Source organism: Cervus canadensis, chromosome 17, assembly GCF_019320065.1.
Source record: "Cervus canadensis isolate Bull #8, Minnesota chromosome 17, ASM1932006v1, whole genome shotgun sequence".
Classification (NCBI taxonomy): Eukaryota; Metazoa; Chordata; class Mammalia; order Artiodactyla; family Cervidae; genus Cervus; species Cervus canadensis.
In genome coordinates this window covers 42,844,194-42,859,361 of record NC_057402.1, presented here as the reverse complement: position 1 = coordinate 42,859,361, position 15,168 = coordinate 42,844,194, and the positions used below count along the sequence as shown (strand labels likewise).

General features: G+C 50.5%; 1 protein-coding gene across 3 annotated transcripts in view; it reads right to left on the bottom strand.

The window, feature by feature from the left end:
• The window catches only part of RASGRF1 (Ras protein specific guanine nucleotide releasing factor 1), a 102,541-nt gene that overhangs the window by 55,084 nt on the left and 32,289 nt on the right, over window positions 1–15,168 (bottom strand). For all 3 annotated transcript variants that reach the window (XM_043434494.1, XM_043434495.1, XM_043434496.1), the window contains exons 4-6: window positions 11,015–11,107; window positions 8,484–8,737; window positions 693–772 (exon numbers count right to left, since the gene is read on the bottom strand). In XM_043434494.1, coding sequence (XP_043290429.1) covers window positions 693–772; window positions 8,484–8,737; window positions 11,015–11,107 — 427 coding nt within the window. The remainder of the gene's footprint in view (window positions 1–692; window positions 773–8,483; window positions 8,738–11,014; window positions 11,108–15,168) is intronic.

The window sequence follows — 15,168 nt, the reverse complement described above, 5'->3', positions numbered from 1 at the left end:
GGGAACTGCTCTCTAATATGGAGACCACCTCATGTGTAGACATTATTGTTTCTAGTAACAGCAAAAAGGCAGAACATCTTTAAGAGCCAAGAAGGGGGAGATGTCTACATAGACGGTGGCAGATTCACAGGGCCCTGGAGCACTACACAGTCATCAAAAAGTGTGCTTTAGCTTGAGAAAATGCTTATGCAATAACGTTAAGTAAAAAAAAAACCCCACAGTAAGATTCAAATTCTATATTCAGTATGTTTGCAATTATGTAAAATGGGAAAAAAAACACACCAAGATCTATGCATAGAAAAAAAAAATTGGAAGGAAACAAACCCAAGTGTTTACAGTAGTTATCTTTGGGAAGCAGAACTATGGCTGATATTTTTAACCATTTCCTACTTTTCTGGATTCTCGAATTTTCTCAAACGGGTACATATATTTTATTTTTAAAAGGGAAAAACAGATAAACTAAAAATATATCACTTCCTCCCAGAAATGTAGCTTTTGCCAATTTGTCTTTCCTCCTCTGAGCCCTCTGAGGGTTCCTGGGAGTTTTTAAAGGGCCCTTCTGGTATATTCTGCAAGGACAAAAGTCTTGCCAGCTGGGGGTGGGGGGGGGAGGGGGTGGCCACTGTAGATGGACTTCCCAGGTTGGGGTGGGGATGGAGGGGCAGAGGACCCCTGCCAGGGCTGCTACTCACCCAGGACCAGCGTGGGCCAGCTGGAGATGCGGGCCTTCAGGCCTTGGTAAAAGATCTGGTGCAAAAACATGATGGTCTCACTGCAAGAAAAACCACAGGGTAAGCTCAGGCCAGGACGTCCTGTCCCTCCAAGCGTCCCCTCCCGCAAGTTAAGGAAATCTTCTCAGGTGATGCTTAACCTGAAAACCAGTTCAGTGGGATGGACTATGCAATTTGTGGGGCCTAATGCAAAACAAATAAGCGAGCCCCTTGTTAACAAAATGGTTAAGAATTTCAGGATGGGGCTTCCCTGGCGGTCCAGTGGTTAAGAATTTGCCTTGCAACACAAGGGACACCGGCTGGACCCCAGGTCGGGGAACATCCCACATGCCGCAGAGCAACTAAGCCCGTGCACCACGACTACTGAGTCTGTGCTCTAGAGCCCGTGAGTTGCAGCTACTGAAGCCTGCGCGCCACAGAGCCCGTGCTGCACAAGAGAAGCCACTGCAACGAGAAGCCCGTGACCCTCAATGAAGAGTAGCCCCCACTGATAGCAACTAGAGAAAGCCTGTGTACAGCAAGAAGACCCACCACAGCTGAAAAAAAAATTAATTAATTAAGAAAAAAATGGTCTCCAAAAAAATAAAGTGTATTTCAGGATGGTGACAGCAGAGCGTACAATTCAGAAGGGCTCTTCTCAGCATGCAATCAAATGCCAGTCAAGCTGGCCAAGAAGGGTAGTGCTCTGGCTGCTGGCTTCCCTAGCTCCCTCAAGTCCCTGCTGCCTGGGGGTGCCCCTGAGGGATCCTGGAGGAACCCGGGGCTCTGAAGAACTCAGAGGAAAAGCCACTCAGGGAAAATGTCCTCATGTCATGAGGACATGACAAGAGCTAGGGCTTGAGACCCACACAGATGGAGGCTCAGATCTGCTGCCTTTTGCCCGTTCCCAGCTGTATGACCCTGAGCAAGATGCCTAACATCTCTGAACCACAGGTCCTTCCATGGAAAACACGGAGGTGAAATGTGGTTCTTCTGAAAGTGTTGTACATCTACTAGAGCAGAGTGATGCTCAGCAAACGTTAGCTCTCCACCAGCCCCTTTTTGAGTAAAGGTTAGAAAAGGAAAAAAAAAAAAAAATCACTGAGGAAAGGACAGAAACCCAGAGTCTCTAAAGTGCCTGCTTTGTTATTACCTGGAATGCTGGGGGTGCACATACTCTCATTAGGCCTCAAAACATTTCCCAGGCAGCCACATTTGCCGTGGCTCCTCTCCCACACCCTCCTCTCTGCCCACTGCTCCCCAAGTGGCTGGCTCCAGAGAACAGCCAATCTGTGAGAACGCAGAGAACCCAAGAGATGGGCCAATTTCTGCTCCATTCTGCAGGGCCCCCCTCCTTCTGTTCTTCCCTTGCTCCTGCTCATCATCCTGGCTCCTACACCCTGAAGACCTGGGGGTCTCCCCAGCATGTCTGGGCTTGCTTTGAATCACAGGGGAAGCCAAAAGAACCAAATTTGCCAAAGTATAGGGACTTGTCCCTGGTGGTCCAGTGGTTAAGACTCCGTGCTTCCAAAGCAGGGGTCACGGGGTTCAATCCCTGGTCAGGGAACTAGATCCCACCTGTGGCACAGCCAAAAAATTCTTTTTTAATGTGCGCTCCACTCATGGAAAGGGAAACTGAGGCCCAGAGAGGAAGAGTGAGCTCCCATGAGTTGGGACTCTGTGCTCTGGGCCCTGTCTTCCCCTCTTCCTGGAACATTCTCTGTCTTTCTCTGCCGTATCACCACCCCTCCATGGCTACACTCTCTGCTCCATCACCCAGGCTCTCCCAGCACCCTGGGTGGTCACTGAGGCCCTGGTGTTTTCCAGCTTGGGGTGCTGTCCGTTCTCCCGGCAGTCTGTGCCCTGAAGGCAAACCCCCACCACCCTGAGGTCTCATTCTCAGGACAAGAGCAAAGGGTGGAAGGCGCTGGGTGGGCGCCCCTGGGCTGCGAGGCACAGGAGGCCAGTGAGGGGCCTGGACCTCACGTGCACGGAAGGCCTGAGAGGCACGGGGCTCCTGGACCCCAGATGGGTTTGGAATGCCCTGAGCACCCCCACTCTGCAGAGAAAACATACTGTGTGAAGAGAGAAAGAAAAGAGGGAAAGACTGCAAGAGAAAAAGGGAGAAGGAAGCTGAGAGGTGGGGTGGTGGTAGTGGTAAGAGAACAGAACACAGTGCCTGGGCACTGCAGAGCAAAGCCTGTACTGATCACACACCCAGGATGTTCAGAAGGGAAGGGCTGGGGCCAGGGGGGCCTTTAACAGGTATCATTGGAAAAGATCCTGATGCTGGGAAAGATTGAAGGCAAAAGTAGAAGTGGATGATAGAGGATGGGATGGTTGGATGGTATCACTGACTCAATGGACATGAGTTTGAGCAAGTTCCTGGAGATAGTAGAGGGTAGGGAAGCCTGGAGTGCTGCAGTACATGGGGGTTGTAAAGAGTGGGACACAACCGAGCTACTGAACAACAAAGTCGTGGAAACATTCCGAGTTCTCATTCCTGAGTGTGGTTCAGTCATTACCATGAATTAACTATCATTTCCCTAAAGTCCCAAGAGAACAGGCCTCCAGGGGTGGTGACACAGTGATTTCTGGACTAGGGTTCCCCTTTGATGGCTGAAGTCATCTTCAGTTTTCAGGCCTCGAGTCTGCAACAGATGCACCTGTGACCAGGCTGGTTCTGCCTGTCCATGGCCCCTGAACTAGTTATTGAACAGATAAATAGGCACTGTGCCAATCTGAAGAGCTTTAGTCATCCACATGGGAAGAGCCTTTGGAAAATTCAAATGAGACGAGTCCGGGGTGCATGGTAGTGCACAGAAGGGCGAACGTGGGCCCTGAGGTGGGGGAGGGTGGAGGTAGAAAGACTATCAGGGGTTCCTGAGGAGCCAGGAGGTGACGAATGACCCCAAGCACTGACAGCAAGACTCAGGGCCCCAGTCCCAGGGAGTCCCCTTATACGGCTGCCGGAAACACCAGGGAGGAAACCCACCCTCTTAGATTCCAACAAGGCACGGACTGGTAGAGTAGCACAGTAGGAACATCATAAGCCGGGACTATAAAAATACAGTTGATGAAGGCTCCATTTTCCTTTGTATTGGCCATTTGAACATCTTCTTTTGAGAACTGCCAAGTCCTGTCCATTTACTATTTTCGGTTCTATTAATTTAAACTAACTCTTCATGTTAAGTGTACAATCGAACATCTACATTGCAGACTTTTTTTTTCAGCTATTTTCCATTGATTTTGTGTTTAGTGTCTTTAAAAGTTTTTCTACTTTGCCATGGGGTGTACCATTCTCTTTCTTTTCTTTTTTTTTTTCTGCTTTGAGCATGTCTTTTCCTAGACTGCATACACACTCATCTATAATTTTATTTTTTACATATAACTACTTAACTAGGGGACTTCCTTTGTGGTCCAGTGGTTAAGAATCTACCTGCCATGCAGGGGACACAGGTTAGATCCTTGGTCTGGAAGATTCCACATGCTTCAGAGCAACTAAACCCATGTGCCACAACTACTGAGCCTGTGCTCTAGAGACCAGGAGCCTCAAGAGAAGCCACCACAAGAGAAGCCTAAGCACCACAACTAGAGAGTAGCCCCCACTCGCTGCAACTAGAGAAAGCCCACGCAGCAACGAAGACCTAGTGCAGCCAAAATAAATAAATAATTTTAAAAATACTTAACTCCAGTTTACTTTGGTGTAGCTTGTGAATAAAAGATATAAATGTAATCTTTCTCTCAGTTTGGTTAGCCAACTGCCCCATTTTATTTATCCAATACTCCAGCTGTTTCCCCTGCCTTTCAAAGCTGACTTTATTGTCACTAAATTCTCAAACATGGGTATGTCTGTTTCTGAACTTTCTATTTTACTTTGATGGTCTATTGGCCTGTTCTGGCAATAATGTCAGGCTGTTTTTGTTACTTTTAATATATTTATAAGCCTACAATATATTTTAATTAATGTAGGAAATGTTACTTTCATTGTTCTTTTTTCAGAACATGATTATCAATTTACATGTATTTATTCCTTCAGATGGACTTTAAAATCACTCTGCTAGGCTGAACTTCAATTGCAATTATATTAACTTCATAGCATGTTTTGGGTGAAATGACATTTGTGACATGGAATCTTGCCATCCAGAATGCCGGCCCACTTTCTGTTTTTGTACAGCCTGCACATTTAGAAGGACTTTTATAATTTTAAATGGTTGAAAAAAATCAAAAGTGTATTTTATGGTAAGTAAAAATTATATAGAATTACCATTTTAGCATCCATCAGTAAAGGTTTACTGTAACATAGCCGCACTCATTCAACCGATCATTAGGATTGCCTAAGTCCACCTGCTTCTGACAGAGACCCTCTGGCCCTCAAGATCTAAAATATTTACCATCTGGCCCTTGACAGAACTCTGCCGAGACCCAGTTTATGTGAGTGCTGTCCCTGAATTGTGCAGTGCACAGCTAGGGCAACTGTATTCTCCGGCCCTATCCCTCCCCACAGCTCACTTAGAGTGCAGCAGGGAATCTACACAAAAGAAACCATTGTTTAAGTGTGATGAATGCTACAAAAGGGGGCCCTGGAAGCACACAACCAGAGAAGAGAAAGCCAATGGCGACAAGGGGCATGGGGTGATCGGAGACATCCAAGAAAAACATGAAGGAAGAGTAGGAGAGAGTTGTCATAAGGAAAACAGGGAGGACAGTAGGGTGGGGAGAATTCAAGGGAGAGGAAGCGACCTGTCTACTTGGGAAGCACTCATTTTTTCTGGTCCCCTTCTTGAGCCCAGAAAGGAGTGTAACTCACCCAAGCCGTTCTCAGATCTGGGGCCGGAGGAGGGCGGCAGAACCAGGCCTCTTCACTCTTGCCCTGCCCTCTACCCGTCCCTCCTCACTCCCCAGCCCATGCAGACATGACGAATGGATGGCAGCACACTCCCCCACGGAGCCTCACCATCCTTCTCAGCCTGGGACTCCCAGCCACCGCTGATCAATCAGAGCGGCATCAAGGTATCAACCATCTGTCACCCGGGCGGGATGCTCTCATCACGGGGCCATGCCTGTGGTTCTCAGCACATGTCGCAGGGCAATGTTTTTATTAAAGGGAAACAGTCCAAGTCTCTGTGCGCATTGTCTTGGGTAAACAAAACCTGCTGCAGGTGTTTACTTCCAAGATTGCTCCTCCCCACCCCTCCACCCTCCACTATTGTAGAAACACACAATTAACCCCCTCCCCAGCTCCGTAGCACCCTCCAGGAATCTCCCAGCCTGGAGAGAGGCCTCTTTCTTCTCAAGGACTTCTTTTAAGGAGCTCCGGCAAATGAAATCACCAAAGTAGCATCAGGTTTCTAGTGTGGCTGAATCACTGAATTCATTTTGGTCTAAAAGCAAACCCAGGGGGAAGTCACGTGTAGAAATGCCTTCTAGTGAGTGGGCTGGCAGCCTCTGCCCTTGGCCTGTGGTACACACGGACCTCTGTGCTGTGGTCCAAGGCAGGGAGACCCCAGAGATCACAGCACTTACCCAGAAAGAGGGGAGGCACTTCCCCAGCAAGAGGGGAGGCACTTCCCCAGAAAGAGGGGAGGCTGGGCTCACCCACAACAGAAAGTTCTCAATAGCGCAGAAGTGGGTGGGGGCAGTGCCTTCCAAGACCTGGGTTGTGATGAGCACACGTTGGGGAAAAGGAGGATGGGGGTAAGCGAAGATCCAGCCCATCATTTAATAGGGCAGCAGGGGCAAGCAGAGGCCTTGATGTAAAACGGAACTGGATTAAAATCACAGCCCACTGGAACCCCGAGCACATCCCATCCATCACCTCTCTGAGCTCTGGTGCCAGCCTGATGGGGCATCTCCCAGGATTGGAAATCACTCGGGCCAAGTGCTCAGAAAGCCTGGCATAAAGCTGGCCCTGCAAAACTTAATGAGGTGAGGGCAGTCCAGAACATTCAGTCATGCACAGAAGCTGTGCAGTGCTGCTATTTTTTAAAGAAAAAAACAATTAAGCTGGTCTCTGCTCACAAAAAGCAAAGTGTTTAAGACAGCGACCCTTATACTGTCCTGTGCACACAGTGGCTCATGTAGTGAGGTGTGAACGATAAGAAGGCAGTCACGCTCAGGACTTCCCAACTGGTCCAGTGGCTAAGACTTTGCACTCCCAATTCAGGAGCCCAGGTTGGATCCCTGGTCGGGGAATTAGAGCCCACATGCTGCAACTAGGAGCCTGAATGTCACAAGGAAGATCCCACATGCTGCAACTAAGACCTGGCACAGCCAAATAAATACATTAAAATAAAGCAACTTTGTAAGGCCCAGTGATTCAGTTTCTACAAGGTTTTCTGAGGCTAGAAGCTGCTCCCCTCCTCTGCTCCCACCTCCACCATGTCCCTGTACTCTGACATCTCCTCCACATCCATGATGTCAGCCTGGTCCTTCTCCCAGCCACCTTCAGCATCTCAGCTCAACCCCTCAGAATCAGACCCGTGTCCACTGGCTCCCCCATCTCCTCCCGGGTGACACACAAGTCCTTAAACTTGCCACAGCACCCTGGCAGGTAAAGGGGCAGAGCAGGGCCCAGGGGAGGTGACCCCGGGTCCCAAACATCTCTGCATAATACCTGGATGAGGCAGTTGGAACTAGTGAAGTGACTGAACGATGACTATGCTAAAGGAAATGCAGCTGAATGAATAACCTGAAGCACATATGATTTACTTTAATTCCTAGATGAGAATCGTTTGGAAATAGCACTCTGTTGATGTTTTTATGTTTGTTGCTTTTACCTAGTTTACTCCATTTTATTGGCTATCACAAAGCTCCTTTAAGCCACTTCCTAAGACTTTCCTTTTCAAAAGAGGTGGACAGCAGAAGGGCAACCATCAGTTCAGCCTTTTGAGGCACTGCCAAATCCACACAAACGCCCAGGGTCACCATTTGGGAAAAGTAACCACTTTCATATGGTATGTGGGTAACATGGTACAGAGCTGAGCTCTAACGAGCCTGAGAATTCTAAAAATTTAGGCCTGTTTCTTGATCATTATGACGATGATATTAAGGTAGAGGGATGGAATACGCTTGGTTTTTTGTAGCTTGATTGATAATTTGTAAACATGTAATTCAACTCGTCTCACGTGGTGCCAGTGGCAATGAACCCGCCTCTCAATACAGGAAACATTTAATCCAGGGTTTCTCAACCTTGGCTTGATTATTTTTATTGATTGATTTTTTTTCTGGTGCATAGGATCTTAGCTCCCTGACTGGGGATCAAACCTGCACCCCTGCAGTGGGAGCTTGGCGTCTTAACCACTGGACCACCAGGGTATTGGCATGATTATTTCTGGTGGAATAATTCTTTGCTGGGGTGGGGGGGACTGCTCTGTGCACTGCAGGATGTTGAGCATCATGTCTGACCTCTACCCACTAGATGCTACTTGCAAACTCTTCCCCTAACCCCCTCACCAAGTTCTGACAATCAAAAACGTCTCCTGACATTGCTCCAGCTGAACCCCTGGGTTCAGACATCTACTCTGTGGGCCTCTATCTGTATCCTGCCCGTCAGGGTCAGAACACTGGCTTCTAGGCCTGAGACCTCAGGTGGCCGCCTTCCTCTCTGGGCTCGGTTTCCTCCTCCACACTTGGCGGGAACTAGAGGAGAGCTTGTGGTCAAGTTCATTGCTGGCCAGGCTCCCTCCTCCCACCTTGGCCAAGCGCTCTGAGGCAGCGGTGGTGGTGGTGGTGGGGGTGGGTGCAGGCAGGGACTGAGGTTCAGGTGCTCACCTGTTCAGGAAGATGCTGCTGACGTCGTCGTGCGTGATGGGGGGCTTCTTAGAGCTGGCGGCCATCCGCAGCGGGCGCAGGAAGTTGTTCACCAGGATGTGCAGCTGCTGCACGTACTCGGCCTCGGCCTCCAGCATGCTGAACACCACCTGGTTCCTCTTGCGCATGCTGTCCGCGTGCGGCGACCGGATGTAGTCCTGGATGATGGTCTTCCACTTGCGCCGGCATAGCCAGCCCCGCAGGAAGCTCTGCACCTGGGTGCCGAGACCGGCAGGAGAGCCGCCCATCAGCCTACGCTGCATCTCCTGAGATTCTGTTAGAAATGCCAACCCCAGGCCCCACCCCAGACCTCTGTGTTCAAACCAGGTCCCCCAGGTTGCTCTGGTAGCATCCCCAGACAGAGGGAAAATGCGGCTCCAAGTCCCCACCATGGGAGGGGCCGCGAGAAGAGAGAGCTGCCAGGCTGTGCTGGGTGGAGCTCACACTTCTCATCTAATGACTGGTCTGAGAGCCCAGAAGTTTCCATTTAAGCTTGTCTGGTCAGAGGGTGATTATCACATTGAACTGAACATGGCAGATGAGTTCATCTCATGCTTGGAACTCACTGGCCGCCGCTAGAGGCTCTCCCCTGCCTCCGTGGGGAGAAAAGAACATGGTCACTTGAGTTGGGCTGCTTGGCTTGGCCTCATTTTGGTGATAACGTGGGAAGGGCCTTGATTCCCAGACTCAGAGGACTGTGTGAAGATCTGCATGCTTCCAATCAAGGCTCCTCACCATTCCTGCTGCTGAGTTGTGGGCAAGCTCAGGGGCTACACGGGGAGGGACCAGGGTCCCAGGAACAAGGGTGCTGCATGGTGCTGGGTCGGAGGGGGGATCCTGGGGATCCAGGGGATGCCTGTTGAGGTGCTCATCAAAACACTATCAGCTGAAAAGGGCACTCACCATGAACAGCAAGTGTGGCCTTCTGAGTGCAGACCTGTGGCCAGGGCCGACTGCCCTGGGGAGGAGCGGTCTGACCTTGTCACAGTAGCTCTCTCTGAAGATAGGAAGCCTCGCTCAGAGGCCCCAGGAGGGTGACAATAAAAGGAGGACAGTGCATTTCAGCTGGGACTTAACCAAGTGTTCCCACCAGAATGGCTTTCAAAATGGGCCGGGAAGTCCAGTGGGGCCATGGAAGAGAAGGCAGGTCTGCACATCCCTGTGTGGGTAGGGCTTGGTTCAGACCCCTGGTGGCAAGTCCAATGTCCATGGGGTACCAGGGGGTCCTATGGATCATAGGTGGGCAGGCACCTGGCCTAGAGCCAGCAGACATTGTGTGCAGGAGGCGGGCCTGGGGCTGCAAGACCTCCTGCTTTTCCAAGAGATGGTGTGTTCCAGTGACTGAGGATGTGGGCTTTGGAGCTCAGCGACTGGGGTTTAAATGTCACTTTGCCAATACCTGGCTGTGTGACCTGAGCATGTCGTTTTGCCCTTATGGGCTTCTGTACCCTCATCTGTGAAATGCAGATAATAATCAAACTCCAGAGGGCTCTCAGTTTGGAAGAGATTAATCTGCATACATCTCCTAGAATAGTGTCTGGCACATAGAAAGTGCGTAATGGATGTTAGCTTTTTCTATTTTCTGAGAAACCAGAAATATAGACTTTTTTTTTTAATGTGAAATGTTTAGCGTTTATAGCACTGGCAACACATTAAAAAGGGGGGAAAAAAAACACCGTATGGGCTAAAAACCCCAAACACGCTGGGAGGCTGAACTTGGCCTGTGGGAAGCCAGTTTGCAGCTTCTGGTCTGGATGGTGCTGGGGTCCTTTTATGCTCTTAACAAGAAGGGTTTTCTGGTTTCACTTGTTTTTCTTAGGGTGAGTCAGGCTCCCCTGCTTCAAGTCTGGCCAGCTGCAAACACAGACCATGTTCTTCCCCTCCACAGGGTGGCCCACGGTGCTGGTCAGTATCCCTGCCACTGGGCAGCTTTCTGGTACCTCCTGAGATGTCCACCCCTCCTGGACTCCAACAGAGTAAAACCAGCTGGGCCAACTCTGGTGTGTCACAGAGGTCAGTTGCCATGCTGACCTCTGCTGGGCACCAAAGGGTACAGTTGGGAGAAGCAGTGTTTGCAGGACAGTGGCTGGGGTGAGGGGGGCGGGCAGGCATGCAAGGTTGGGAGGATGGAAGAGTGGCCTGGGGTCTCACTGAGGCTGCCCAGGGTCGTGAGGAAAGCTCTCAGCTATGAGTCTCATAGCCTGGGTTCCTGCCCTGGCTCAATCCACTCTTTCATCTTTTGGGACCTGGGTTTTCTTATCTATCAAATGGGCTGAACCACCCTACCTCACAGAGACAGCCCGAAGAAATGGCTCGATGAGGTGCCAGTCAGAGGTGAGGGGCTATTGGTTCTGCCTTTGGAGTGGAAGTGGAAGGACACACTGGGAGCAGGGGGACAGCAGGGGGACACTATGGACATGGGGCTGTGCTGGGGGTGGGGCTCTCTAAAGAGGACTGAGGCAGCTTTGCTAGCCCTGAGGGATGGTACAGACCTTCTTGATTTTTTTGATGTCACTGTCTTCGTCATTGGGGGTGACGGTCTGGGTGGACTGGATGCGCTCATTGTCCTTGAGCAGAGATGCGATCTGCAACAGAAACATGGGTCAGCTGCTGGGGGTGGGGGTGCTCCGGCAGCGGCGGAAGTCCCACCCCTCCAGGCACCACCAGGCGCGGCGTGGTGGGCAAGTGCCGTCCCACGAACTCCATGAGAACGGAGGTACTGCAGCTCCTGTCCGCCCGAGGTTACAAGCCGGACATCTGTGAGTTAGCACTGGACCTGGTGCCCGTCCACCCGGGTCCAGGGCAGCTGGGATCTGACTCTGAGTGACCCTGGGCGGGGCACCCTCAGGGCTGCAGGCAATCCCTTTGTAATCTGGGAGCTTTGGTCCAAATCTGTGATCATCTTCCTTACTTCCTAAACCTTCAGTTCCTTTATCTTCGAATTTCTATTGTGGTAAAATAGACATAACATAAAATTTACTGTTTTAACCGGTTTTAAGTGCACAGCTCAGTAGCATCAAGTTCATTTACACTGCTGTGCAACCATCTGTACCATCTGTCTCCAGAACTTTCTCATCCTCCCCAACTCTGTCCCCATTTAAACACTAACTCCCCAGCCCCTGGCACCCACCATTCTACTTTCTGTGGATCTGATGTCTCTAGGTACCTTGCCTAAGTGGAATCAGACAGTATTTGTCTACCTGTGTCTGCCTTATTTCACCAGCATAAGGTTCACCTATGTCATACCAGGTGTCAGACTTCCCTTCCTTTGTAAGGTTGAGTAATATCCACTGTATTGTTGTTTAGTTGCTCAGTAGTGTCTAGCTCTTCGCAACTCCATGGACCGTAGTCTGCCAGGCTCCTCTGTCCATGGGATTTTCTAGGCAAGAATACTGGAGTGGGTTGCCATTTCCTTCTCCAGGGGATCTTCCTGACCCAGGGATCAAACTGTTCTCAAGCACTGGCAGGCGGATTCCTTACCGCTGAGCCACTAGGGAGGACATCCACTGTATGTACAAACCCTATTTTGCGATCCATTCATCCATCAATGGACACTTGGGTAGTCCCTTTGTCTTTTCAAACAAAACTGTCCTGGAACCCCAGCAGGACTTCAGTTGGAAGTGCTGCTGGCTTGGCTGTCCCCTCCCGGGAAAACCCTGAAGGACTTCTCTGACTTGGAGCTCTCTTTGGAACACAGCCTGGGAACTGCTGGCCTAGAAAAATGGAACAGCCCTTTAAATGAGCGTTGGAGCTGATCTAAGAATCTATATTTGCCAGATTTGGGATCAGACAGGTCTGCCCAGCTGCAAGAATAAAGCCAACAGGGTGGCGCCCAGGAGAAGAGGCGCCTTAAGCCACACTGTGGCCGGGGGCCTCAGGCACTCCTCAGGTGGACAGGCCAGGGGTGCAGCCTCCCTGGTGGGACTCCATCATGCCACCCCAGAGTCCGCAAGTTTCTGCTGGGGATCCCTCACCAGGGCTCCCAGGGCTGTGTACTTTCCAGTGAAAATGCTGGCATGTATGCATACTAAGTCGCTTCAGTCTTGTCTGACCCTTTGCAACTCTATGGACTGTATCCCGCCAAGCTCCTCTGTCAGTAGGATTCTCCAGGCAAGAATACTGGAGTGGGTTGCCATTTCCTTCTCCAGGGAATCTTCCCAGCCAAGGGATTGAACCCGTGTCTCTTGGTTTCCTGTAGTGGCAGGCAGATTCTTTATCACTAGTGCCACTAGTGATAAATGCTGATACTGCCTGTGTATGCCATCACAACTATGGTATCTATGGGGGAAGGACCACACCGTTTCATTCATTCACGGGTTCTGGGTGCCTAGCATGGGGCTGGCACCTGAAAGATAGTCATTGGCTACAGAAATAAGTCAATTAGAGAAGGGTCAGAACCACAGCAGCGACAAAAACCTCAACCACAGGAAAACACCGCAGTCACCGAGCCCCACACAGCCCAGGGGACTCCACAAACACTGCCACAAAGCCTCTGCTCCTCTTCAGAGCACGTGGCTTTGTCCCCTCAAGGCCACTTGCTGAACTGCAGAATGAATGGGCTCTCACAATTGAGCGAATTGAGCACTCTGAAAGCAAAATGGAACAGTTACCCGCTCTCCACTCGCGGGTTGCTAAAATTACCCTGGCCTATGCTTGAAGAGCGGCTGAAAATATCTAACTGAGACATATTCAGTGCCGACACAGGCTTTTCTTCTTTCTCCCCCACCCCCCACCTTTTCTTTCGATTCTCTGGGAACATCTGCACAGTGAAATAAAGGCTGGTTCTTTGATCTGTATTTTAAAGGGCTGAGGAACAAATGCGAACACACAGACGCACAGGCAGGCTCTTAGAGAGCTGAGAGATGCAGGAATGCCCAGTCAATACCCACATTCGACCTGATTATTATCACCTTCTGCTTTCTTTGCCACTTTTGAGCTTTGCATGTGGAATCATTTTTTTTTTTCTTTAGCATGGTGGGTTGTGTGTGTGTGTGTGTGTGTGTGCTATATGTGTGTGTGTGTGTCCGTCCTGTATTTAAACCTGGCACTTGTCTCAGAAAGAGGCATTCCAGGACATCCACTCAGCAGGGACCAGGGCAAAAAATAGATGCAATTAGGTCAGGCGCTATGCTGCATGCACAGTAGCACTAGCAGCCTTGGAGCCTCTGTTCAAGGATCATCAGGTCCAGGGTCGGGGGCAAAGCTCTAGTGAGGGAGTTGCAAGCCTGGGACCCCGCACAAGTCCTGGGCTGTGGCCCATCTCTGCCTGGAGCAAGGGTCAGGTGAGTCCACGGAGGCAGCCTTTCTCTGACCCTGGCAGGTCTCTTCTGGAGATGGCTCTGCTTTGGACCTTGGTTTGCTTGCTAGACATCCAGGGTCTGCTCAGTTGACCCTTGCTGATGAAGGCCATGCAGGGTGGGGACTTTGGCTCACGCCCAACTCACCGGCTAGAGTCTAGCTTCGGCTGCCTGACCAGGCTCAAAGCCAGGTGTCTCTGCTGGATCCTGCCCACTCGCCACCGGTGGTCTGGCTTCCTTGATCCATCAGAGAAAAACCCCGCTTGCCACCCCAACTTTGAGACACGGTGCATCAGCTTCTGCCCCATCCTGCTCCCTCCTCAAGAGGCAGTGTCTTTAGTCCAGAATGCATTTAGTCAGAGCAGTTATTTATGGTGGAATTAACCCAGGTGTTTTCCTCTTTGTTACCCACCAAGGTTTTACTAAAGACCTTTGTAGTTCTTGCTTTTCAGATAGCTGCCACACAGCTCAGTTCTTCCTTCCTTTTTTTTTCCTTCCTTAAGTTTTTTGGTCTTGTCTAGTCTATGGGGTCGCACAGAGTCGGACACGACTGACGTGACCTAGCAGCAGCAGCAGTGACATGTGGGATCTAGTTCCCTGTGCATGTGTGCTTAGTCACTCAGTCTTGTCCGACTCTATGGGACCCTATGGACTGTAGCCTACAAAGGTCCATATAGTCAAAACTATGACTTTTTCCCCCAGTAGTCATGTATGGATGTGAGAGCTGGACAATAAAAAAGGCTGAGCTCTGAAGAATTGATGCCCCTGCATTTTGGGGGGCTTCCCCTGGTGGCTCAGATGGTAATGAATCTGCCCACAACATGGGAGACCGGGGTTCGATCCCTGGGTCAGGAGGATACCCTGGAGAAGGGAATGGCAACCCACTCCAGTATTCTTGCCTGGAGAATCCCATGGACAGAGAAGCCTGGTGGGCTACAGTCCATAGGGGTCACAAAGAGTCAGACATGACTGAGCAATTAACACACACATTGTGACCTCCTGGTGAGATGGGGCAGTGAGAGGTGATCAGATCATCGTGTGGAGGCGAAGAATGGCTGGCGAGGGGCATCTAAGGGCTGAGAGTTAGCATCTCTCAGGTAAAGAATTGCTGGGATGCTGTTAAAGTGCAGGTTCTGACTCGGCATATCTAAGTGGGACCCCAGGTCCTGCATTTCTGATGGGCCATATCACACTTTGAGTAGTGAAGGTCTAGAAGACTTAACCTAGCAAGGCTAGAAGACTAGTTCTAGAAGTTCTAGAAGACTTAACCAGCCTCCTGACGGCCATAGCAGACAGAAGGAAGGGACCGTCTTGGAGCTGATTCTCAGCCCACACTCTGAGGACTTACC